At 42.6% G+C, this 27,681-nt stretch overlaps 2 protein-coding genes across 2 annotated transcripts in view; one reads left to right on the top strand and one right to left on the bottom strand.

Moving 5' to 3' along the window:
* The window catches only part of LOC120048268 (inhibitor of Bruton tyrosine kinase-like), a 32,233-nt gene extending 19,771 nt beyond the window's left edge, over nucleotides 1-12,462 (bottom strand). Inside the window, exons 1-8 of the mRNA XM_038994111.1 lie at nucleotides 12,278-12,462; nucleotides 10,187-11,130; nucleotides 8,320-8,416; nucleotides 7,995-8,119; nucleotides 3,441-3,551; nucleotides 1,515-1,685; nucleotides 1,031-1,148; nucleotides 713-893 (exon numbers count right to left, since the gene is read on the bottom strand). Coding sequence (XP_038850039.1) covers nucleotides 713-893; nucleotides 1,031-1,148; nucleotides 1,515-1,685; nucleotides 3,441-3,551; nucleotides 7,995-8,119; nucleotides 8,320-8,416; nucleotides 10,187-10,516 — 1,133 coding nt within the window. The 5' untranslated portion in view covers nucleotides 10,517-11,130; nucleotides 12,278-12,462. The remainder of the gene's footprint in view (nucleotides 1-712; nucleotides 894-1,030; nucleotides 1,149-1,514; nucleotides 1,686-3,440; nucleotides 3,552-7,994; nucleotides 8,120-8,319; nucleotides 8,417-10,186; nucleotides 11,131-12,277) is intronic.
* A 4,399-nt stretch (nucleotides 12,463-16,861) lies between these two features.
* On the top strand, nucleotides 16,862-20,700 carry LOC120048267 (trophoblast glycoprotein-like). The gene has a single exon (XM_038994110.1). It carries the CDS (start codon nucleotides 17,349-17,351, stop codon nucleotides 18,477-18,479), a length of 1,131 nt encoding a protein of 376 aa, XP_038850038.1. The 5' UTR covers nucleotides 16,862-17,348; the 3' UTR covers nucleotides 18,480-20,700.
* The last annotated feature ends 6,981 nt before the right edge of the window (nucleotides 20,701-27,681 follow it).

The raw sequence follows: 27,681 nt of genomic DNA, 5'->3' as shown, positions 1-27,681 counted from the left end.
CATTAATGTCCTCACTGCATTTCTGATCAATTTGATGTTACAAAAATGTGATTTACTTTAAAAAACAAGGACATTTCTAAGTGACCCCAAACTTTTGAACGGTAGTGTATGTGTTCATGAGTCTCACCTTTACACATAGGGGTCATATTAGTATGTAGCCCAAACTGTTCTGCCACTACAGACAAAAGTTGGGAGACCGGCTATACTGACATCAGACGAGTCCCAAGACACTTGTGGGGGTCGTAGAGGAAACACTATCGTGAGAGTAATCTTTCCATAGAGTGGACATAATATTTTGTAGGCCAAACTGGTCGGATGCTCCAGAAGATTTTGTGATTAGACTGATTTTCGGGATGTCTCATGGTCTGACAAACACCGCTCAAGCTCTGTCACCTTTCACCCCAAATGCGGAAGTGTTAAATAGGCAGATGCGGTGGATTGAGACGCATCCAATGCAAAACAGATATCTCTAGCTTAAACTGACATTATGGGGATTTTTGTATTATGCTAATTAGATGGACCTTAAGTTAATTGTCATCTCTCTATCATAAAGAAAATGTAATTTGGAATTCAGTCAATTCAGGAGGTAAATTTAAATTTGTATTCCAATTCTCCTCAACGAGAAATTGGAATTGCAGTTTACTTCCTGAGATGACCGAAATGGAATTGACGTCAACCCTGGTAGTCACTTCTCCACTATCGGTGTAGTCACCTGGATGCCAACTTCTTGCACTGATAGTTAGCCAGCAAGTAGACATCTCCCTTCTCTGTCACCACCAACGTTGCCCCATTACTGGCCACTGCCATGGCGATGGTGACGTCCTTGTGGTAGAGGGCGGACACCTGTCGAGGCGTGGTCACACACCTCTCCCCGTTGGGGTCCACCAGGTAGCCTAGATGTCAAAAGCCAATCATCACCATGTATAATGGTAGGGGAATAATAGAGCATATCATTATAGTTGCCTTGGCTTAGCTTCAAGGGCATTGGAAACCAATGTCTTGCTACGGTGTGCCAGTCATAATGACTTACCCAACTGCCCTCCATTCAGTCCCACTGTGTAGACAGCCTCCCTGGTCCACAGCACTGTGTGGAATCTCCCTGCTGCTACACCAATCACAGTCCTGCCTTTAAGGGTCTTGGAGAATACCTGCATCCCATCGGTCAAGACCAATGTCAGTCAACAACCAATCCAAACTGTAATTCAGCATACCACACATTCAAGTGTCTGCTCTGTGTACATGTTTGTCTTATGATGGGGGCCATGGGCCGTGTCACGTTCATAAATCATTAATATAAAACACTTTGTCAATGTGATTTCAGCATTTACATAAGTTTAAGTTGATTGAAAAGGAAAACAAACTATTTATGCAGTAAGTACTCTTGCATTGATTTTGTTTATGCCATAATAAATGAGACCCCAGGAGTTTTTCCTTAGCTTGTCCTACTCCGGTCACATGGTAATGGAAAACTCCCCATCTAGCTGCCTAGCTATGATGGCCAGGTGCTCTCTTACCTGTTTGGGCAGGTGGCTAGAGGCGGGCGGGGGAGCCAGGCCCAGCTGGTGGAAGGTGTTGAGGCCGAAGGTGTAGACATAGCCCTCCTCGGTCAGCACCACTGTGTGATCCTTGGCTGCAGCCACCTGGGAGCAGTGATGGGACAGAAGCCCCTCCACCATCCGAGGAACCTGACAGATGATAGGCACATGAGCCCAAAATCCACAGCCCTATTTGACTTTTTAAATATATCAAATACTTTGAGCGTTTGCTTGATCCTGCCCTGGAGTAACTTCAAAATGGGGCAATATTGAAGTTTACACTTTTGGAACTATTCCATTGGTTCCATTGTGCCAGACAAGCTCAAACATTTCAAAAATTATTTGAACCCAGGTTAACAAAATGGTGTTATAGAGAGAGGCGGCAACTAAACCCCAGGTACACTCAGGGTGGAGTGGTTACAGCTAACCAAGCTAGAAGCATGTGAACACAGTTAGACAGCCATACAGCAGGTAGCCTAGCAGTTAAGAGCGCTGGTCCAGTAACCGAAAGGTTGCTGGTTCGAATCGCCGAGCCAACTAAGTGAAAAATCTGTCAATGTGCCCTTGAGAAGGGCACTTAACCCTAATTGCTCCAGGGTCGCCGTCAGTAATGGCTGATCCCTGGTCATGACTCCATCTCGAAGGGTGTCTCAGGGGGAGTAGGATATGCAAAAAAACATATTCCCAATTCACACATGCGTAGAATATACATGTGGAAAAGGACAAATGTAAGCACCAACCTAATTATTATAATACAGGGCAAACAGTCGGAGTAGGTCATAGGTCAAGCATTTCGCTACACCCGCAATAACATCTGCTAAACACGTGTATGCGACCAATAAATTATGTTAGGTCAGATATAATACAGCAGAGGCGTGGACTCGAGTCACATGACTTGGACTCGAGTCAGACTCGAACCACAAATATGATGCCTTGTGACTCGACCTTGAGCCTTGTGACTCGACCTTGAGCCTTGTGACTCGACCTGACTTGATAACCTCCAAGCCCAAATATAAAAAATTATGCTATTAAAAAAAGTGTGCAGCGCATCAACTCCGATTCAAACTGTAATCCGTTAAATGAGGACAGCAGCCAATCAAATTGTGCCAGCTGAGAAAAAGTTGTGCGTGGCAGTGCAGAGGAATGTCGGCGGGTGAATTCAGATGGAACCCTTGGAAAGATGATACCCCAAATTATTATTCTCGGATATAAAGACGACGCTGTATCAACAAAAAAACGGATTGCAACTTGCAAAACACGCGGGAAGAAAATTACAGACGGAGACGCAACAATTTCCAACTTTGTTCGACATTTGAAGCTGCACAAAGAACGGTAAATCGTGGCTAATATAGCCGACAGCTATATATTTTATTACATTACTAGTTTATCATGTAGGCTAGTGTAACGTTAAATCAATGAGCCTCTACACAGTCAGTCAGTGAGTGAACGTGATCATTGCACCCAAGTTTGAGCTACAACTGGCTAGGCAGTTGGTAGCCTAAATCCTGCCTGATGTTACTGCTATTCCTAAAACAAGGTTGGGTGATTGTGTACAAGCCTACATCGCCCGATTGCGCCCCATAGCGATCCTTGATAGTCGTACACTATTGGGGGAGGGGGGGTAATAAATAGATATTTTTAAAAGCATTCATGATTTGCGTAAAAGTAATATACTAACTATTACTCTTGTTAAAAATATAAAATGGTATTACATTTGGTGAAGAGTACATTATGACTTGTTTAGGACTCGAAACTTAAAGTTTAGGACTTGAGACTTAATGGCCTTGACTTGAGACTTGACTTGGACTTGCCTGTCTTGACTTGGGACTTGAGTGCTAAGACTTACTTGTGACTTGTAAAACAATGACTCGGTCCCACCTCTGCAATACAGTATAGTGTTCTCACCAGATATGTCTGTTCGTCCCCGTGTCCCAGCCGACCTCCCTGCCCATGTCCACAGGTATACACCTGTCCCTTCTGAGACAGGAACACGGAGTGGAACTTACACAGCACCACCTGAGAGGAAAGGAAACACATTTTTTGGTAATCAATAACATAGGTCTAGTCGGTGAGACAAATTTTGCTCCATTGTCAAATTGTCTTTACAAGAACTCAAGGAAAAGACATCAGCATGTTTGATTGTGAGGGTCTTTCCATTTCCGTGGCCAAAGCCCTCTCGTAGTAATAGTCAAATAGTGGTGGTACTATAGACCGGGGCACAAGTGGAAAAGTAAACATCATTAATAATGCATCACTCTCCTCCAGCTCGCAATAGGGATGTTTCTCCAAGTATCATATCGATAATGAGACAGCCACACACACACACAGCCGTGGCTCATTTAATTAAAGCATGTCATACTGGGATAAATATTTAACACCCAGCACCTGCTGAACTGTGAGCAGGTAGCACTGAGGACAAAGGCTCTCTGCCTCCATGTGGGGGGTACCAGTAGGTCGCTGAGAGGTCTTGAAATGGGATCTGCTCCCCACTGGGCAAAGGTCATGAAAATGCACAGGTCATGAAAATGTGTATAAAATATAGAAGCTAAACATCAACTTGCCATAAGACAATTATGAAACTTAGAGATACTCAAAAGTTTGGTCATTACTTTTCAATATGACATCTGATATATCTAGAATGTATCTAACCAAAAGACTTTTGTCAAAATCTGTAGTAAACTAGGAATGCATGCCACCCTATGACATCATCATCAAAAGATCCTTCCTGTCAGAGTCTATATAACCGCTGGAAAACGGTTCTAACTACAGAGATGTAGTGTTTAGAGAGAAGGAGGGGAATCCAATTGGGGTACATTTACCACCACTATTGTAAACATGTTTTTGTCTGTTCAGCTGTTCGATCCTTTAGGAAGAAAAATAACTTGGTTTAAGCTTTCATAGTGTCCATCGAGTTCTTACTCTGATAATTAAAACCTAACACCAGGGACCATCAACTAGATTCAGCCGAGGACCGATTTGTTTTTGAGCAGATGATGGGGGCCGGAACATACAGCTGAAGTCAGAAGTTTACATACACTTATGTTGGAGTCATTCAAACTCGTTTTTCAACCACTCCACAAATTTCTTGTTAACAAACTATAGTTTTGGCAAGTCGGTTAGGATATTACTTTCTGCATGACACAAGTCATTTTTCCAACAACTGTTACAGACCGATTATTTCACTTAAAATCCACTGTATCACAATTCCAATGGGCCAGAGGTTTACATACACTAAGTTGACTGTGCCTTTAAAAAGCTTGGAAAATTCCAGAAAATGATGTCATGGCTTTAGAAGCTTCTGATAGGCTAATTGACATAATTTGAGTCAATTGGAGGTGTACCTGTGGATGTATCTCAAGGCCTACCTTCAAACTCAGTGCCTCTTTGCTTGGCATCATGGGAAAATCAAAAGAAATCAGCCAAGACCTCAGAAAAAAAATGTAGACCTCCACAAGTCTGGTTCATCCTTGGGAGCAATTTCCAAACGCCTGAAGGTACCACGTTCATCTGTACAAACAATAGTACGCAAGTATAAACACCATGGGACCATGCAGCCGTCATACCGCTCAGGAAGGAGACGAGTTCTGTCTCCTAGAGATGAACGTACTTTGGTGCGAAAAGTGCAAATCAATCCCAGAACAGCAGAACAACCTTGTGAAGATGCTGGAGGAAACAGTAACAAAATTATCTACATCCACAGTAAAATGAGTCCTATATCGACATTAGCAAGGAAGAAGCCACTGCTCCAAAACCGCCATAAAAAAAGCCAGACTACGGTTTGTAACTGCACATGGGGACGAAGATCACACTTTTTGGAGGAATGTCCTCTGGTCTGATGAAACAAAAATGCAACTGTTTGGCCATAATGACCATCGTTATGTTTGGAGGAAAAATGGGGAAGCTTGCAAGCTGAAGAACACCACCCCAACCGTGAAGCACAGGGGTGGCAGCATCATGTTGTGGGGGTGCTTTGCTGCAGGAGGGACTGGTGCACTTCACAAAATAGATGGCCTTATGAGGAAGGAAAATTATGTGGATATATTGAAGCAACATCTCAAGATATCAGTCAGGAAGTTAAATCTTGGTCGCAAATGGGTCTTCCAAATGGACAATGACCCCAAGCATACTTCCAAAGTTGTGGCAAAATGGCTTAAGGACAACAAAGTCAAGGTATTGGAGTGGCCATCACTAAGCCCTGACCTCAATCCCATAGAAAATCTATGGGCGGAACTGAAAAAGCGTGTGCAAGCAAGAAGACCTATAAAACCTGACTCAGTTAGGTCAATGATCTGCTATGAAAAGCCAACTGACATTTACTCCTGAGGTGCTGACCTGTTGCACCCTCGACAACTATTGTGATTATTATTATTTGACCATGCTGGTCATTTATGAACATTTGAACATCTTGGCCATGTTCTGTTATAATCTCCACCCGGCACAGCCAGACTGGCCACGCCTCATAGCCTGGTTCCTCTCTAGGTTTCTTCCTAGGTTCTGGCCTTTCTAGGGAGTTTTTCCTAGCCAACGTGCTTCTACACCTGCATTGCTTGCTGTTTGGGATTTTAGGCTGGTTTTCAGTACAGCATTTTGTGACATGAGCTGATGTAAGAAGTTATATAAATAAATTTGATTTGATTTGAGTTACACCCGCTCTGTCAGGAGGAATGGGCTAAAATTCACCCAACTTATTGTGGGACGCTTGTGGAAGGCTACCCGAAACATTTGACCCAAGTTAAACAATTTAAAGGGAATGCTACCAAATACTAATTGAGTGTATGTAAACGTCTGACCCACTGGGAATGTGATGACAGAAATAAAAGCTGAAATAAATCCTTCTCTCTACTATTATTCTGACATTTCACATTCTTAAAATAAAGTGGTGATCCTAACAGACCTAAGACAGAGAATTTTTACTAGGATTAAATGTCAGGAATTGTGAAAAACTGAGTTTAAATGTATTTGGCTAAGGTGTATGTAAACTTCCGACTTCAACTGTAATTACAAATAATTTGTAAACTGCAAATTGACCGCAAGATGCCCAAAAAGATCATGTTTGACTAAAACAATCATTTCAAACCTTGCTTAAATTTGTATACGATCACTATTATGCGTGGGAATACTAGGAACAGATTTCTTAAATTTCCTGGTGTTTTTACAGTCGTATGTCCAATAATGAAAACTAATTTTATTTTATCTCCGAAAACTTGGGGGCCAAATAAAACAAGGGGCCAACAGTTGGGGAACCCTGCTCTATACTAAAAAGAGAGACAGACTGGGCAGTGACACAGGTGCTTTCTGGTGCCAATAGCTGTAGTCGCACTAAGAGCCTCCACATGGCCATCAGTGACACTGTAGAGCAGATCGCACATAAGGCCAACGTGGGTTAAACCATGCAAAACTGGGCTAGACAAAGTCAGACACAGAACCCAAGCCCAGTGCACCCGTCCTACTCCTCTAATTAATTCACCCTCTCACTCAGCAGGTCACTCAAAGGAGATTACGACTGATATTTCAATTTCTAAATCTCCCAAATCCATAGTGATAGGAGGACAATGATGTCAGTCAGTGTTTCCCCTGTATTCATTTAGGCGCACTGCCTCAAAATTGTTGCAACCACACCAAAAGAATTAAGGAACAGGGGAAAAAATACAGCAATGCTAATGATAACTGTCTTCTGGTAGATGGAAAGGCTTTCCCAAAAACCTAATCAATTATAACGTTATCTAACTAAAGAGTAGCCTCTGCCTACCTGGTAGAACGATTTCAGGATTATTTGCATCAATCCAGTGGGCATTTGTTTTGCTAACTATCACGTGTGCTACAGAAAAACACAGCTAACTAAACAGTGCTCAGTGCAGGTGCACTTGAATTAAAGGTAACTACACAAAAAAAGTGTCTTAGATGTTTCCCAGACTTCAAAAGTGGTCTCCTGATGTGGTTTAAGCATTGTTAATAGAGAGCTTCATAATAGCCAGTTACCATTGCTGTGATTTTACCCCTTATACCGTACACAATCACCCAATAAGAACAACGCCAACTTATACAAAACACCTTTGTTTCCTAGTTTCTACCCATGCCCGTTGTTCCCGGGAGAGCAGCCTGTTGTGAGGGGAATATCCCAGGAGGGGGTCTGTTTTGCAGGAGGTGCGGAGGGGGGCAGGTGACGTACCTGTTATCCAGGAGACGCAGATGGTACAACTGTGTTCTTACATAAGCATTGTTGTGATGGATCCCCCTGGTGAGCCATATAGAGGCCAAGTCTGTGTGGAGGGAGGAGGCCCCAGGAGACTAGAGTGTTTAAGGTGGGGGAAGCCCTATAATGACTCATGTGACCATCTAATGGCTGGTGGCAAACAGAGGTAGAAGATCTTCTCCCCTTAAGAGGAACGGAACAGAGCGTAGACTGAAAATAATTCAAGAGAACATTTATTGAATCTGTATAGTAGTCGGTTTGTTTACCTGTTTGACGTAAACCCCGGTCCGGGCAAACAGATCCACAATCTCCGGGTGATGTCTGCTCTCCTGATTCCCATGCCCCAGACTGAAATTGGTATTGCTCCCCCAAGTATAAACCTCAGTGGGGTCTGAGAGAGAGAGAGAGAACCAAAAGTTTAAAAATAATGCCTGCCACAGCCAAGACTTCCAACACTATTTTCTACAAGTAGGCAACAACGATTGACAAATGTCTTGACTATGTGCTTAAAAAGAAACATCCGCTTTTCACTTTTTAAATCATGCGTAGTCTAAATGAAGAGATCGATATGAAATGATAAGAGATCCTCACCGGTCTTTGTAAATACCACGTGTGCTGGTCTGTCCTTCATGGTTAAGTCCAGGACAGAGAGGCCCTCCTTATCCTGGGTGGAGAGAATGCCGCCATGCTGCAACACAGAAGCACCATTCCAGACTAGAGACACAATATTATTTCCATCTAACTACACCCAGCTGTAGGCCAGTGATGAATCAAGCAAGAAAAGAGGAGCTACAGAACAAAAGTACTGCAAATGGAAGCCATCTAAAAGGTCTTCCTCCACATACCAATCATTTACAGTGGCAAGCAAAAGTATGTGAACCCTTTGGAATTACCTGGATTTCTGCATAAATTGGACCTAAAATTTGATCTGATCTTCATCTAAGTCACAACAATATACAAACACAATGTGCTACAACTAATAACACACAAAATATTGTATTTGTCTTGTCTATATTGAATACATCATTTAAACATTCACAGTGTAGGTTGGAAAAAGTATGTGAACCCCTAGGCTAATGACTTCTCTGAAAGCTAATTGAATCAGGAGTCAGCTAACCTGGAGTCCAATCAATGAGACGAGATTGGAGATGTTGGTTAGAACTGCCCTGCCCTATAAAAAAAAACTCACAAAATGTGAGTTTGCTGTTCACAAGAAGCATTTCCTGATGTGAACCACGCCTCGAACAAAAGAGATCTCAGAAGATCTAAGATTAATAATTGTTGACTTGCACAAACCTGGAAAGGGTTACAAAATGATCTCTAAAAGCTTTGCTGTTCGTCAGTCCACGGTAAGACAAATTGTCTATAAATGGAGAAAGTTCAGCACTGTTGCTACTCTCCCTAGGAGTGGCCATCCTGCAAAGATGACTACAAGAGCAGTGCAGAATGCTCAATGAGGTTAAGAAGAACCGTAGAGTGTCAGCTAAAGACTTACAGAAATCTCTGGAACATAATAACATCTATGTTGACAAGTCAACGATACGTAAAACACTCACTAAACAAAAATGGTGTTCATGGGAGGACACCATGGAAGAAGCCTCTGCTGTCAAAAAAACACATTGCTGCACATCTGAAAGAGCACCTGGATGTTCCACAGCGCTACTGGCAAAATATTCTGTGGACAGATTAAACTATAGTTGAGTTGTTTGGAAGGAACACACAACACCATGTGTGGAGAAAAAAAAGGCACAGCACACCACCATCAAAACCTCATCCCAACTGTAAAGTATGGTGGAGGGAACATCATGTTTTGGTGCTGCTTTGCTGCATGCTATCATCGACGTAAAAAATGAATTCCCAAGTTTATCAAGACATTTTGCAGGAGAACATAATGCTATCTGTCTGCCAATTGAAGCGCAGAAGGCTAAATGGCTTAAACAGAAGCAAATACTGTAGTGGCCCAGTCAGAGTCCTGACCTCAACCCGATTGAGATGCTGTGGCATGACCTCAAGAGAGCGGTTCACACGGACATCCCAAGAACATTGCTGAACTGAAACAGTTTTGTAAAGAGGAGTGGTCCAAAATGTCTCCTGACCGTTGTGCAGGTCTGATCGCAACTACAGAAAACTTTTGGTTGAGGTCATTGCTGCCAAAGGAGGGTCAAACAGTTATTAAATCCAAGGGATCACATACTTTTCCCACCCTGCACTGTGAATGTTTACACAATAATGACAATATGCTCAATAAATGTATAATTGTTTGTGTTTTATTAGTTTAAGCACACTGTTTGTCTATTGTTTGACATTAATGAAGATCAGATCAAATTTGATGACCAATTTATGCAGAAATCCAGGTAATACAAAAGGGTTCACATACTTTTTCTTGCCACTGTATTGTAGAGGCCAAAGGAGGCCCAGTCATCTCAACATTAGTTCTGAAACACAGAGGGAGACTCACCTTAACAAGTGACATGAGGCAGTGGATGTGTCCGTAGAAGACGCTGCGGTGCAGGGCGGTCCAGCCAGACTCCTTGTCCTTCACCATGAGGTCAGCGCTCTTCCTCTCCAGCAGCCACTCGAGCAGGGCCCTCTTGCCCAGCGAGGCGGCCAGGTGCAGGGCCGTGCGGCCGAAGGCGTCCCTCAGTGTGGCCGCGTTGTGGCAGTGAGTGTTGAGGAAGGCCCGCAGGCGCCCCTCTGAACCCTGCGTCAGCGCCGCCACCACCTCATCTGCATGCCGCATGGAGCGGCACTTTGGCGTGCAGTCCGGGGTTGCCATCACCATGCTCATCCTGAGTGACTTCTAAACCTTGCTGTGAACTCCCCGCTCTAATGCGGTCACGGAGACCCTGCTCCCCCTACACTCCCAACTCTAAAAAAAAAACACTGAAACACCCTTCAGTACAACAACAAACCCTAAGATAATGCTTTAGGGGCAAGTCAGTTTGACTTTGAAACTATAATGTTTTAATGTAGCTGCTCTCGGAAGAAAATAGAAAAAGGTGGGAGATTGTTTTGGGGTGCTAGAATTGTGCTTGTGTTGAGGTTCCACCGCACCCTAGCAACCCCAGGGCCTTGTTTTAGGTCATCTCAGTCCACCATGTCAACCCAAAGCTCAACACAACCAAATGTGTTTGAAACATACAATGGCATCAGGAATTCATTAAATAAACATCTACAAATACTATACTTATATAAAATACAAATATACTATAAATATTTCCAAAAATACTTTTAAACTTTTTTTTTTTTTTTTTTTTTAAATACAATATTTTACAAAGGGCAACAATTCATTAACGCTCCAGAAGGTCCCTTCAAAAAGTCCATCCAAATTGAGGGGAAAGGCCCCCTTTCCCCCCAAGACGCACAAAACCCTTCTCAAAACTCCATAATTGTATTAGGAACCTGGGGAAGAAAGGGTGGACAGAGTCATTAGTTGTAAAACACTGGAAGTAGGCAGAGAAAACAACTGGATTCATAGCTACACAACATAAACCTGGCATGTACTAAATTTGTCCACAACGCCACAGAACAGGCTTATTCAAAGCGCCAAGAACAAATACATGCTCTGGAAAATCCAACATACCCATCTTGCTCTTTAACTGTACTATGCTACATAGATTAAATGGTTCAAACCTAGCAAGCCATGTTGAAAGGTCAACAGAGAGGTCAAAGTGCAGTTCAGCACCCCAGATATGCAGAGACAACCAGCACGGATCAATTGACTTGACCCTACTGTGCCTATAATAGTAGCCCATTGACTCCATGCCAAAAATACTGCACAAACTTTTTAGTAACACGAAAATAAACAAGGGTATCAAAACAGGAACATGCAACTGCAACAGTTTGTCTGTTTCCACATCATGCACAGTTTGGAGTTGTGAAAGTGAAAAACATGAGTATAATAAAAAGGTATTTAAATAAAGATGCATTGATCTGCAAAACACCTGTTCTGTGTATGGTGTGCATTAACTGTCCACAGTGTAGTGAACATAGCTAACATATCTTGATTAGCTAAGTTAGAAGCGGATACAGTCGACGCTGCTTCCATCTACGTTACCTTACTTGCTACTTAGCTAGCTAACTAACATAGTTACCCTAACGTCAAGTCTCTTAATAAGGAGAACTGCACCAGACAATAGGCCTCCATTTTTTTTTCCACTGGGCTGCTAGTTACAATGTAATCCAGTGGTATTGCAACTAGTTATATACATGTACAACAACGTTTTTCACCATGATTTAACAGTTTCCTGAATCTTTCATTCTCTAAATCATGGCTAGTTACCTGCTACGTTGATAGCTAGCTAGCATTTGATATTGGAAAGCTGAAAATTAGCTACAAACCATTAACATATTGGACAATCTCTCAAATACTTTAATCTAAATAAAACTTGTTATATACGGCACGGGTGACAATGTATCGTTGGTTGTTAGTCTGATGTGACCATCGAGGTCTGAATGATGTTACTGACGTGATGATGTTTAGTTAGATTAGCTATGCTAGCGAGTTGCATTGAAAATAGATTGCCACGATCACATTTCACTTTCTCACCTGTCGCTAGATGAAGACGAAAGTGGTTATGAAGCTTGCGCCAATGATACACATCCACTGTGTCATCGTTTCAAAAATATACATCGCTAAATGCTCTTATTAAACCTGGATATTTGGACAAAACAGATGCTATTCCACAGTTAAGTAAGGATCCAAAAAGGAGGGAGGCTGGGCAACACGGTGACTTCTGATTGGTTGAGAGATCTTGTTATCCCGTTTTCAATTGGACGGTTTCACAATAATCGCTTTAGATCATCAAACGAAAGTCTGGTCAAACCTCAGTGGTCTGGTTGCATTTGTCAATGTGGAGTTGATTAAGCACTTTATATTGAAAACTTGGCACAGGTACTGAATGACTGCATTAAAAATATGAACACCGATATGCGCAGCAGTCACAGGAGAACGTATATCTTCTAGCCTGATAGCGCCCCCTGTCACAGATGATTGGCACACTGTCAAAATAATTCCTCTCGATGATTGACGTCACTGCTTGGAGAAATAGGCTGTCTTTTAATAAACTAAAAGTGACACCTACTCTGAGTTATGAGCTGGGAGTAGACTAATTACATGAATGTATTGATTGTTTAATCAACACAAAATGTTTGTTTTTTTACCTTATCACTGGTATCTCTGGTCCTGGGGGTGCCCAGAGTAGGTCCAGGTTTGCCTACCCTTGGGCCACTGGTTTCCAACTTGAAAATAATACATCATGGCTTCAAGTAATAAATGCATGAAGGTGTTGAATTTTTTTTCCTGAAAAGTCAAAATGATTTCTCCTCCACATCTCTTAATTTCAAATGTTGGTCACGTGGGCTCCAGTTAAGAATAGATAAGGGGTCAAGGTTGGAGCTAGGGTTAGACGTTGGGTTCACGCCAGAGCTTGACACACAATTACATATTGATGAGTATTTCCTTCTCGAGTCACACATGTACTTTTTTTGCTACGATAGCAGCATTAGTCTTCTTAATCCTAGGAGAACAATTCTGCTGCTGAGTAAGATCAGGAGGCCAGTCATTAGAAACCACCACTAATGAGGAAAGAGTGCAGTCAGAAAGACTTTGATACATGCTTTGGTAAAACTTTAAATTAGGTTATTCTTCAAAACTTATGCCTGTGTAGTTATGAAGAGTTTCAATTCAAAACACTATATATTCATTTTCAGAAATGTTGGTAAATACACTTTTTTAGTTTAAAGAACGTAGGAAGGAGATTGGTGTGTTTTTTCACCATCTAATCATGACATGGGGTTGTTAAATGACAGGCATGTATTTGTTTGAAACCTATCACTAGATGGTTTTATTTCATGGAGACAAACATTTTGTTGCAAAATGAGATACAATACATTGCCAAAAGTATGTGGACAACCCTTCAAATTAGTGGATTTGGCTATTTCAGCCATACCCGTTGCTGACAGGTGTATGAAATCGAGCACACAGCCATGTGATCGCCATTGACAAACATTGGCAGTGGAATGGCCTTACTGAAGAGCTCAGTGACTTTGAATGTGGCACCGTCATAGGATGCCAGCTTTCCTACAAGTCAGTTCCTCAAACTTCTGGCCTGCTAGAGCTGCCCCGGGTCAACTGTAAGTGCTTTTATTGTGAAGTGGAAACGTCTAGGAGCAACAACAACTCAGCCGCGAAATGGTAAGCCACACAAGCTCACAGAACAGGACCGCCAAGCACTGAAGTGTGTAGCACGAACAAATAATCTGTCCTCGGTTGCAACACTCACTACTGAATTCTAAACTGCCTCTGGAAGCAACGTCAGCACAAGAACTGTTAGTCAAGAGATTCATGAAATGGGTTTCCATGGCTGAACAGCCGCACACAAGCCTAAGATCACCATGTGCAATGCCCCACGTCCGCTGCAGTGGTGTAAAGCTTGCCGCCATTGGACTCTGGAGCAGTGGAAATACGTTTTCTGGGTTGATGAATCACGCTTCACCACCTGGCAGTCCGACGGACAAATCTGGGTTTGGCTGATGTTAAAAGAATGCTACCTGCCCAAATGTAGTGCCAACTGTCAAGTTTGGTGGAGGATAAATAATGGTCTGGGGCTGTTTTTTCTGTTTCAGCATGACAATGCCCCCATGCACAAAACGAGGTCCATACAGAAATGGTCAGTCGAGATCGGTGTGGAATAACTTGACTGACCTGCACAGAGCCCTGACCTCAACCCCATCGAACACCTTTAGGATTAATTGGAAAGCCAACTGCGAGCCAGGCCTAATCGCCCATCTTCAGTGCCAGCCCTCACTAATGCTCCTGTGGATGAATGGAAGGAAGTCCCAGCAGCAATGTTTCAACATCCAGTGGAAATCCTTCCCAGAAGAGTGGAGGCTGTTGTAGCAGCAAAGGGAACTCCATATTAATGCAGATGATTTTGTAATGAGATGTTCGACGAGCAGGTGTCCACATACTTTTGGCCATGTAGTGTTATGTCTGCCTCACTCTGAGAAAAAAAAGTTGCACTACAAAGTGTTACACAGTTAAATGTGACACATAATTACATTTTAATAAAGAACTGTACAAATGTATTTGTGACTTAAATATGAAAAAATAGGCCTATATTTAACCATCATATGAGATCTGGGCTCTGGTCAAAAGTAGTGTACAATACAGGGAATAGGGTGCTATTTGGGACACGCCCAACTAAACGCTATAGCATGAGGCTAGATTTATTATAGGTAGAATTTATATGTTAAATATACAGGATACTTCTATTCCAGCTAAACAATGGGGTATATATATATATACAGGGGGGAAAAAAACATTTTAATACACATCTAAAATCTATGGATTAAAAATCTGAGAACAGTAATATTTTACACACACGCATAAAGGTACACATAAACATTTATTTCTAATGGAAAAAAAACGTGAAAAATTGGTGGATATACCATTTTGGAAATAAACTATTTTTATGCTGCTCTCCTTCATTTGGACCAGATGAAGTTCTTAACTCTTGGTACCGGAAGATCTGGTGAGCAGCAGTTTAGCTATTTTACAAGAGGATAAGTTTCTCTTATGTAATTACAAAAACATTACAATGGATCACTAAAAGTTATGTTAGTAGGTTTTTATCAATTAACATCACTAGAGTAATTACAGTGCAGGTAGCCTAACGGTTAAGAGCGTTGGGCCAGTAACCAAAAGGTCACTGGTTTGAATCCCTGAGTGATCCCGTGGTCCCGTGTGGCTCAGTTGGTAGAGCATGGCGCTTGCAACGCCAGGGTTGTGGGTTCAATTCCCACGGGGGGGACCAGGGTTCAATTCCCACGGGGGGACCAGGATGAATATGTATGAACTTTCCAATTTGTAAGTCGCTCTGGATAAGAGCGTCTGCTAAATGACTTAAATGTAAATGATCCCTAGGTGATAATCCCTAGGTGATAAATCTGTTGATGTGCCTTGAGCAAGGCACTTAACCCATATTGCTCCAGTAAGTCGCTCTGGATACGAGTGTCTGCTAAATGACGTAAATGTAACTACATGTATAAGAGCATGCATTTTACTGTAAACCTATGTACTATTTCTCTCTCAATCACACACACACACACACACACACACACTAACAGCAGTGCTTGGTTTCTCTCCACCCCAGAACTTCATCAGTGTTATGCCCTGGACCCTGGGGACTTTGTGCTCCTCATCAATCAATTAGGATTATATATTGGCTGTTAACTCATATAAATTAATGATTACTGTCTAAAATGACACATGTATGGCCGCGGGAAGATGTTCTGGGTTGGGGGTGCTGTCGGGTGAGGGGGATCTAGTTCACTAATTTTGTTGGACAAAAAAAAACATATTTTATTTATTATTATATTTTTATTTATCTGCAGCACCCTCAGAACCCCTACTTCCCACGGCTGGCTATGCTCACATTTTACAGCTGGCTATTCTAAAAAAGCGCAGGCCAGTAGCCTATAGTACATTAAACCACCCACATTATGCTCTATCTTTTGATTGTCATTCCCCTCTAAAAGCACATAATAGCCTACATTAAGTGAGGAAGTGCAGTACACAACCAAAGTGATGGATTTTCACTTGACAATAATCTTTCAATTGAATCATAAAGTCTGAGACTAATGGGTTCTTGTGTTCTGAGGTTTAAAACTGCATTCCCTTAGTTCTCCAGCACATTGGCTGAGTGGCCCTGATATCTACAATGTATCTGACTAATGATATTAAATAATATGCTATACTTGTTTACAGTTTCCAATAATTTAGTATAGTTGATGTGTTTGATTTTGGATCGAAAACCTTTCATTAGATCAAACTAGGCTACTTCTGCTATGAAGCAGTGGTTTATTTGGTGCACACCCATAGCATTTTCTTGACCATTAGGGAAATGCCCAATAGAGACTGCACATATTGTGATTGTATGTACATTTAAAAAAATAAAGGAAACAAGAAATGTGAGCAATAATAAGGATATATAACAAATATTTAATTTGTTGAATGACAACATTAAGTTACAAAAGTTTCATTGCTCACCCATTGTAATGGAACATGGTATAGCCTAAGCCTTGCAGTGGTTTGGCCGTCGCAGACTAATTTTTCGCATAACCCGCTTGGAGAAGGGTCTATTCTTTTGATTCGAGGGAAGCATCGTTGGACCAAGTGTGCTCAGATACTTTTGTTCGAACATTATATCGTGTTTTCTGTCCTCGAAATCTAATGGCTATTTACGCACTTCACGTCAACGACTGACTCGAGCGTGTGCGAATACATTTTAGTGAGAACTGTGCGATAAAACGAACGTCAACCGGATTTGAAAGCCCCACTAACACGAGGAGCATGGTGAGAGACTGGTTGGCAACAAAAACTTTTCTCTTCGTAAATGTATGCGAGGATGCTGTTTAGCTAATGAATGTAATCGTTGCCACCCATTTTAAATCGGAAGTGAAGCTATTTCCTTCAGGAAAAAGGTTGAAAAGTAGCATTTTGCATGTGGAGGACAAGAACTTGAAGGTAGAAAAAAAAAAAACATTTGTAACGTTACACGGTCTACGCGTTGTGCTTCGTTTCATCTATCAGATTCATTGGAACCAAGGGTGAGAAAATGCGTTTTGTGAGCTCATTGTTATGTTGTAAACTTGAAGAAACCCGAGAGAATACGACTCTGCATCGTTTGTGTTTTTTATTTGCTGTCCTTGTTTCAAATTCAGCCTGTCCTGACAAATGCGTCTGTTTCACATCCACGGTCAAATGTTTGAACCAGGGCTTATTCGCGGTTCCACAGCCATTGCCAGCAAACACTAAAACCCTGTTCATTACTGGGAACAACATTTCCCATCTCACAGCTGTGTCTTTCCCTGTGCCCCTTGAGCAGTTAACAGACTTGTATCTCACAGGAAACCAGGTGGAGCTGGTGGACCACAATGTATTCAACAACTTGCCAAATCTCAGGCTGCTAGACTTGAGTAACAACAGGATTCTGCATTTTAGTGCTCAAGCCTTCCCCGATGACAACAAACTGCTGGACCTTAACCTCAGCAGGGCTTTTTACAACCATACTTCCATGGATGAGCTCTTCAGTCTGCTACGGAGTGGCGGAGCCCTTCAACTTACCCGCTTAGACCTGTCCAACAATGACCTGGTGATCCTCCCTGAGGACATGTTCTCCCGCCTCTCCAACCTCACCATCCTCAACCTACAAAACAACTCCCTCATTTTCATCCAGAATGGGACACTGAGTGTTCCTCGGCTACGTGAGTTAGACTTGAGGGACAATGCCCTGAGGGAACTACCCAACACTACACTGATGGACTTCAGCCTCCAGCCTGGGCTTCAGGTGCATCTGGCAGGAAACCCTTGGCTCTGTGACTGCAATATCGAGGACCTTGTGGCCTGGCTGAAAAGCTCTGAGCAGGTCACAGACAAGCAGAATATGACCTGTTCTGACCCTGAGGTTCTGCGCCAGTTACCGTTGCTCCAGATAAAAGAGTTGGAGTGTACCTTTTCAGGTGAAATGAAAGGTGTGCTGGAGACCTCATATGTCTTTTTGGGCATGGTGCTGGCCTTGATCGGAGTGATCTTTCTGCTGGTCCTCTACCTCAACAGGAAGGGGATCAAGCGGTGGATATACAATATTCGGGACGCATGCAGGGACCACATGGAGGGCTACCATTACAGGTATGAGATCAACTCGGACCCCAGGTTGGCCAACCTCAGCCTCAAGTCAGACATTTAAGAGGACTGCTATGTAAGCCAGGGCCCCACAGTGACTGAGGCATTATGACTTGTTATGAGCAAGATATACAGGAGCAACTCTTTAGTTCCGGAGTGTTCCAGCCTGCCTGCAACCCACTCCACGGTACTGTCCAGACTTCTACACCAGTCATGACGACCCACAATCTGCCACCACGCATGCCCTTGGCCCCTGCAACGCAGTGTGTGATTATTTGTTTTTACTCCTTTTCAAGCAGTTCAACATTCCATGGATTGAGAATCATGACTCAGATGGGGTTTGTGAGCGGGCTCTCTGTAATATAAAATGTTCCCTTGAGCAAAAAAGGACGGTACGTAAAACTCTAACAGACTTATTTTGACTGGTAGTAACTAGGCTATATACACACATCTATATCCTTTCTGCTGGTTATATTTTAATCACATTTTTGTTTCCACTTTCCTTACACTGCACAGTGTTGCTATGCTTGTTTAGATGTCTTTATTCCTTTTTAATATAATGTGATTATTAAAGCACTTGCTAATTTATCTCACTCGTATTGCACTTGTTAGGTGGACATTATCAACATTTATGATGTACAGCTGAATAAAATGTATTGCGTTGCTGTTTTCCTTTCTCGATTGAGGTCCTTTAAACTCCAGAGACTGAGGAATGTGGAGGTATTTTGGGCAGCAGAGATTCAGGGTCATGAAATGGAGAAGTGCACACTCATTGCAGATTCAAACACATGCAGACAGAGGTCATCATGCTACAGTCAGCACCAACCATACCACACAGGCAAGACTTTACATGTCACCTCTATACATTAACAAGCTCTCTGTCAGCTCGTGCAGATGAGACATTACAGGCAGACGCCATTGAGTGTCCAAATTTTACTCTTAAGGAGGTGAGAAAAGGCTAACTGGGACTTTCGAAGGTGGCAGAATGACCTTGAAGATTAATTGATTTTGAAATACTTTCCAATTAAAGTTAATTCATCTGCCACTCTATTTGGGAATCTAGACGTGAAGGAATGTTCCTGTCCAATTTAATCCCTGCAAGGATTTGGGTAGAAATCCCTGGCGCGATAGTCAAATGATTGCATAGCTCCGAACCATCCAAAATTAATATTTTGACGTCTAGCCAATGGTTAGTGAACTAGCTCTTTGGTTCAACTACACCAAGTACAGGAATGGCACTCATTCAAAGCATTCCAGCGTTGTGAGTGCAAACAGCTGCAAAAGGGGAAAGATAAGTGCTGTGTTTCCTGACAAATGCTAAGGAAGGTACACAGTACCCAAGGTTCTTACCAGGAGGGCACTCTACAGGCAGTATGGTATGGAAATGAGCTCAAACTCTGCTTTAATCTGCAGTGTTTTAGGGGTGTGGCATCAAAGTATCTTATTTTCAAGCATCGTTTCCTTTCCTGCTAACTAAACACTGATCTGTTTCTGGTGTCAGTATGGATGAGTAAATATCAAATGTGGAATATTATTTTACAGTGAAAGTGGTCAGGTATAGTAGACATATAATTTGGATGGTAAAGTAACTGCACAGTTGGTGAATGTGTGAGTAAAAAATACCTGGCCATTACCTCACCATGCACATAGAAGACCACCCGAGAGGTAGTATGAGCTAACAAGCACAAAACAGAAATACACTAAGTCTCTGTGCACGACTAACTACTACCTTTGCATAGCCCTGAGCTACTGTACATATCCTCTTACCATAACAATGCCCAGACCTCCCTCAGTCACTAGTGATATGTGTTTGAATGTTAAAGTGGCTCTTGTGTAAACTGTTTTTGTGTTTCACAGGTCTGTGATCATACAGAGATTTTGTGTCCAAATTTTATGCAGTGTGTGGATGTTAACCATGTTTCTTCATCCCTCACTCTCAATACAAAGACAGTCTGTGTACAGGGTCCAACAAGGAAAATGCATTAAAACCATTACCCAGTAGATACATTTTAACCCCGGATTGACTATGGAGATGAGTTTAAAATATATAGGCCTATCACGTATTACGTCTGCAATCAATCTTCCCAAGGCATTGTTTGCTTTTAAATAAGCCAATAAGGTATCAGAAGTAGAGGCTAGGCTATCCATTTCAGGAATTCATTGTTTTTGTCATCATTCATCTTAGTTCCTTTCCAGCCAACCACCATTGCTATTTATTTTTATTTATTTTGCCCCCCCCCCCACTATATACACACTACTGTTCAAAAGTTTGGGGGTCACTTAGAAATGTCCATGTTTTTGAAAGAAAATTACCTTTTTTTTGGTCCATTAAAATAACATCAAATTGAGCAGAAGTAGTGTAGACATTGTTAATGTTGTAAATTACTATTGTAGCTGGAAACGGCTGATATTTAATGGAATACCTACATAGGCGTACAGAGGCCCATTCTCAGCAACCATCACTCCTGTGTTCCAAGACTAGTTGAGTATCTGGAGCATCAGCATTTGTCGGTTCGATTACAGGCTCAAAATGGCCAGAAATAAAGAACTTTCTTCTGAAACTTGTCAGTCTATTCTTATTCTGAGAAATGAAGGCAAGAAATTGCCAAGAAACTGAAGAGCTTGTACAATGCTGTGTACTACTCCCTTCACAGAACAGCGCAAACTGGCTTTAACCAGAATATAAAGAGGATTGGGAGGCCCTGGTGCACAACTGAGCAAGAGGACAAGTACATTAGAGTGTCTAGTTTGAGAAACAGACGCCTCACAAGTCCTCAACTGTCTTGATTAAATAGTACCCACAAAACACCAGTCTCAACAGTGAAGAGGTGACTCTGGGATGCTGGCCTAGGCAGAATTCCTCTGTCCAGTGTCTGTGTTGTTTTGCCCATCTTAATATTTTCTTTTTATTGGCCAGTCTGAGATATGGCTTTTTCTTTGCAACTCTGCAATATATGTAGTGTTTTCAGTAATATCATTACCGATCTCCTTAATCCCACCCCTCAGCTACTCTCAGCCCAACCCACCATGGCCAGCCCGCTCATTCGGCAGGTTTAGGCCGCCGTCTACGGCAGATTGACAAGGGCGGAATTTGAGGTAAACTGACCAAGACGCACCTCCAACAACACATAAAACCTCACATAATTCTGCCCAAAAACAATGACAATTTTTCTTAACCAGTGGCATATTGGCTTTTTAGGTGAGCGTTGATGCCTCTGTGACAAGCAGTGCCCACTTTATCAAAGGCAGGGGCGCAAAATATTTTGCTTGTCCATTCCCAGCGCGCCTCACCAGGGTGCTGTTGGAGAGACGCATGCTGCGGCACTCCACCAACGTTGCGTCAAAAAAATTATCTAACATAAATCATGTAGCAGATATAGGATATGGTAGAAAGAGTATGTGGCCTTTTCTGTAGTCTACAGGCTGGATATAAAATGTATGACAATGCAATAAAACGGACACTTTTTACATTATGCAGGTTTCTCTGATCAAATAGCCTAACCTAAATGGCGCTCAATAAAATTAAACATGTACTATCACATCAACAAAACATGTCCTAAAAACAGGGCAGGTCAAAGAAAAATGGACAATATGGAATGGACAATCACAACTATTGTCCAGGAGTTTCACCCCATTGTAAGTATCAGTGATTTCAAGTTTGTATCCATCATTTTTTGATAAGCTGATCATATCGAAAAAGAAAATACTTCTGCATTTCCCGCTGTGTAAAGACATTGCAAATAGGCTCACGATAACTGCTTGAAAGTTGGGTAGTTGATTTTCAGAGCTTAAATAGCCAAATTGATTAGTCACATGAGTCAGGACTAATAAAGCCAATGCATCAGCCCATTTAACGAACGATGGGCATTCATAAAATTCCATTGCTGGCCAACATGGTAGGATACCCCAATAAGCAAGAGCAGACGTCTTTTCGACATCTTTTTTTATCCTGTAGACTTACCACATAGATGGGCATTCATAAAATTACATTTCAGGCAACGCTGTCGGTTACACCTCACCGTCTTTTTTTGGTGAGTCCGGACTTAATTTCCACATCGACAGACATTGGTCTTTGGTCCGGTCTGGACCAGCCTTGATTTGGCCCAAACATAGACGTCTATAAATTACTTATTTTCAACTTTCATTCAGAACCCAAAATGTGCCTGATTTCAACATCCATAAAATAGATCTAGAAAATACATATTTTCAACATACGGAAAATAAGTAGCCTATTTTAAACTTTCATTCAGAACTGAAAATTAACCTGATTTCATCGTTGGGGAAAATATGTATTGTTCAACATCCAGAACATTTTAAACATATGGAAAATATATTTTCACATTTAATTCAGAATTTAAATTGAACCTGTAATATTTGTGTTGTGGAGAAATGACTAGGCAGGAGACGGGAGTACAGTTAGTTTTCGTTTAGTCAAAACCTCTCGTGCTCTACAGTTCCCGGGCACACTAGTGCGCATGTGCATTTCCTATTAGGTGTAGTAACGTAACACTGTCGTAATACATCACTGCTTAGTAACAGCATAGTAACTAATATAAACAGATGTAGATCCCAGATACTACACTCCTCTCCCATAGTGTTTAACTCCCAGAGAACAAGGTAAATATGTTAGGGAACTACTAATGCAATATCTGAACAATGCATTCTTAACATTTTCAACTACTGGGTTGAAGCAGACTTTTCAGAGCCCAGCACAAATCCAGGGGATTATTCTGCCCCGAAGATGGAGTTTGTGTCCTAATAACTAACCCAGGTAATGTCCTTTTTCTTTCCTTTTATCTAGGACATATTAAAGTGTTTGTTTGTTTTACTGTCTGTTACCTTAACCAGCTCAACTCACAGGTCAAGCTTTTGAGGTGCCCTTCGCTGTCGAATAGGATATCTCCGCTCCTCCTGGGCTTCCGGTGGTGGGCCAGGTTCGGGTGGAAGGTCAGGCTCTGTCTCTCCCGTACGTCCACAGTCAGGAGAATAGTCCTGGGGGTCGTTATTGTTCTCTCGGCGTGTCTCTGCTGGGGCGTTGGACCGTAGCAGATGATCCACATGAACGTTGACCTGGCGATGACCAATTTGGACTTGGTAAGTCAAAGGTCCTTTGCGTTGCAAGATCACACCTGAGTTCCACAGGCTCTTGGGGTGTCTAAAATCACGTACCATCACCCTCTCTCCCTCTTTGAATTCTCTGACAGTCTTTGAGTGTCTGTCATGAGCTTTCTTCTGCTGGTGCTTTGCCACAGTGCTTGACAAGTCTGGTTTCAACAATGTCAGGCGGGTACGTGGTTGGCGTCTCAGAAACAGTTCAGCTGGTGTACATTCCGTTACTGTGTGTGGTGTGTTACGATAAGTAAACAGGAACCGGGGAAGCCTTTGGTGGGTGGGCACAGACTGAACCTCGAGTCTAGTCCAGGCCTTCTTAAAGGTTTGCACGGCTCTCTCCGCTGCTCCGTTTGATGCCGGATGGTAAGGTGGTGACAGGATGTGCCTTACTCCATTGTTCTTGAGAAACATTTCAAAATCGTTTGACGTGAAAGGAGGGCCATTGTCCGATACGAGCTCCTTGACTAGTCCAAAGGATGCGAACAGGTGTCTGAGAAGATTGATGGTCTTCTCAGCTGTGGTCAGTTGAGTAGGGAACACTTCCATCCACTTGGAATGGATATCGACGACAACAAGGAAATGTTGCTTGTCAATCTCGGCGTAATCCACATGGATGCGTTCCCAAGGTGTAGCAGCCCAGGACCATGGATGAAGAGGTGCAGCAGCAGGCTTGTTGCGAACAGCTTCACAAGGTGAGCAGTGGCCTACATGCTGTTGAATGTCCTGATCCAGTCCAGGCCACCACAGATAACTGCGAGCGAGTGCTTTCATTCGAGTGATCCCTGGATGTCCCTCATGCAGGTCAGATAGCAGTCTCCTCTGGAATTTGTGAGGTACCACCACCCTTGATCCCCACAGAACACATCCTTGATCAGTGGACAACTGGTCTTTCTTGTCGATGAATGGACGAAGGTTATCGTCATTTACGAAGTTTGGCCAACCTCCTAATGTTAAGTCCAAGACTTTGGAAAGCACTGGATCTTTCCTTGTTTCCTCTGCTATGTCTGAAGCAGATATGGGCAGTTCGTCAATGAGAGAGATCTGGAAGACTGCTCTATCATCTTCACTGTCTGAGTCACTATTGCATGGTAGTCTTGATAGTGCATCTGCATTTGCGTGATCACTGGATCGTCTGTACTCAATCTCGTAGTCGTAGGCTAACAATATCAGAGCCCAACGTTGCATTCGAAGTGCAGCAAGGGTTGGTATAGCTGATTTTGGTCCAAGGATGGCCAACAGAGGCTTGTGATCTGTCAGCAGTTGGAACTTCCTTCCGTACAGGTATTTGTGAAACTTCTTCACTCCGAATATTATGCTCAGGGCTTCCTTCTCAATTTGAGCATAATTTTTCTCACTTGGTGACAGAGTCCGTGATGCAAATGCAATAGGGTGTTCTTCACCTGACGATAGAACATGTGAGATGACGGCTCCTACTCCGTATGGAGATGCATCACACGCGAGTCTCAGCTTCATCTCTGTGTTGTAGTGGGCAAGCCACTTGCTCTTTAGCAGACGCTGTTTGCAAGTCTTGAATGCTTCTTCGCATTGTGGGGACCAATTCCACTTTGTATCGGCCTGCAGCAGTTGGTGAAGCGGATGCAACAATGTGGACAAGTTTGCCACAAACTTTCCGTAATAGTTCAGGAGCCCCAAAAATGACCTCAGCTCTGAGATATTTGTGGGTGCTGGTGCGTTTACGATTGCTTCCACCTTGCTGTTGGTTGGGTGCAGGCCTTGTGCATCAATCTTGTATCCGAGATACTCCACTGAGTCCTGGAGGAACTCACACTTGCTGCGTTTCATTCTCACTCCGTATTTCTCCAGTCTTGACATCACTTTGTCCAGCACTACAAGGTGCTCTCCAATGGTTGGTGCTGACACGAGGATGTCGTCCATGAAGCACACAACGTTGTCTATACCGTCCAAGATCTGATCCATTGTGTGTTGGAATATCGCTGGAGCTGTCGAGATTCCATAGGCCAAGCGATTGAATCTGAATAGCCCCTTGTGTGTATTGATGGTCAGATACTGTTCTGACTCCGGATCCAGCTTCAGTTGCTAATAAGCGAATGCCAGGTCCAGCTTACTGAAAACCTTCCCACCAGCTAGAGTGGCAAACAGATCTTCAGCGTTTGGTAGTGGATATTCCTCTGGTAGTATGCAACGATTTACTGTGACCTTGTAGTCACCGCACATTCTGACGGTCTTGTCTTTCTTTGGGACTACAACAATCGGAGCGGCCCAGTCGCTCCTCGCTACTTTCGTGATTATGTTATTCTTCTGTAGGCGGTCCAGTTCCTTCTCTACTGCTTCCTTAAGAGCATAGGGAACTGGACGTGGTTTGTGAAAGATAGGCTTGGTTTCTTCTTGCACTCTGACTTTTGCTGTGAAGTCTTGTATTTCGCCGTAGCCATCTTTGAAAAGTTCTTTGTGCTTCTCCAGCATGTTAGTGAGTGTAGCCTGACTCACTGGTTTGTCCTTTCTCAGACTGAAGATTTCTCCCCAGTTCAACTTGATCTTTTGTAGCCAGTTTCTGCCTAGCAAGGCTGATTTTTCTCCTTTAACAATGACAAGCGGTAGCGTCCACTCCTTCCCCTCATACCGGACTGGTACCTGGATCTGCCCTAACACAGGAATAGTGTCACCAGTGTATGAAGAAAGGCGGATGGACGCTGGCTGAAGGGGGCACTCTTTCAGTTTTTCTCTGTAGAGTCTCTCTGGAACCAGAGATACAGACGCTCCGGTGTCCAGCTGCATTTTTACCGGTTTTCCCGCTAACTCCATGTTGAGATAGATTCCATCTTTTTGTTGTTGAGCTGTGTACACTGTGGACAGTTCCAATACTGTTTCAGTAGTACCTTCCTCTTCTTGTGCTGCGTCTGACACTTTGTGCGCTCTTGCTGTGCGTTTTGAGGCTTTACACACTTTCTGTAAATGTCCAACCTTTCCACAATTGTGGCACTTTACATTTTGGAATCGACATTCACTGTGCTGATGATTATCTCCCCCACATCTGTAGCAACTTGGCTTAGACCTTTGAGATGTGGGCTGCTTTGTTCTTGTGTAACCTTGAGGACGGGACTGAGAAAAGTGTGACTTTTGTGAGCCTTTTTCACCACGTGCATCACTGACCTTGTGAACACCTTTCTGACGTTCTGCATATCCCGATAGCTCAATAGTATCCCTGTGGGCAAGCTCGAGTCCAAGTGCGATATCACAGGCTTTCCGAAAGGTCAGGTCCTTCTCTGACAGAAGCCTTCTGTGATATGCTTCACCTGTGAGACCACATACAAACTTGTCTCGAAGAGCATCATCAAGAAATTGTGCAAACTCACATGTACTTGCCAGCCTTTTCAAAGCAAGGATGTAGTCAGCCACGGTTTCCCCTTGACTCTGGTGACGTTGGTAAAATCTGAAACGTTCTGCAATGAGAATTGGCTTAGGCTTGAAATGCTTTGAAAGAGTTTCAGTCAGTTCTGCATAGTTCAACTCCACTGCTTTTATTGGTTCAATGAGACCTTTCAGCAATCCATACTCAGTTGGACCCAAAACACTGAGAAATACGTCTGCTTTCTTTTCATCTTTGATTTCATTTGCAGCCAGCCAACGCTCAAAACGCTCCAAATAGGAATCAAAATCCTCTTTTGTAGCCTCAAACTCTGGTACTCGACCAATGGTTGCCATTTTCACAGTTAATTGTTCAGTTTCCTTATTCCTTGTATTCCTTAATTTTCATCTAATTCTTCACTTCAGAAGTTTCTGCAATTTCTTCGTTCACTGCACTCATTTGTAATAATGTACACACCGTGTTACGTTCCTTCTTCCTTTTTTTTTTCTTCTTGACAATATTTCTCCACTGAGATCGCCAAATTTCAATGGGTTCAATTACAGTTTTTTTTATTTTACCACCAGAGGGCAGTGTCGCTATTCTGGACTCCAATAGTCTTGCTACTTGGCAGCTCCTGAACACTGTACCTGCTAGCAGTGCTTAGCCTTTTTTTTACTGGCGAAAGAAAATAAAAAATAACTGACGAATTACGTAATTATTTTGAGTTTCATTACTCACGCAACATTCTTCCCTTCAAGCAATGTCCGTTAAAGAAGTTTAACCACCTCGTCGCCACTGTAATATTTGTGTTGTGGAGAAATGACTA

Source organism: Salvelinus namaycush, chromosome 5 (assembly GCF_016432855.1).
Source record: "Salvelinus namaycush isolate Seneca chromosome 5, SaNama_1.0, whole genome shotgun sequence".
In the NCBI taxonomy this organism is placed as follows: Eukaryota; Metazoa; Chordata; class Actinopteri; order Salmoniformes; family Salmonidae; genus Salvelinus; species Salvelinus namaycush.
This window is presented reverse-complemented; position numbering and strand designations above follow the sequence as displayed.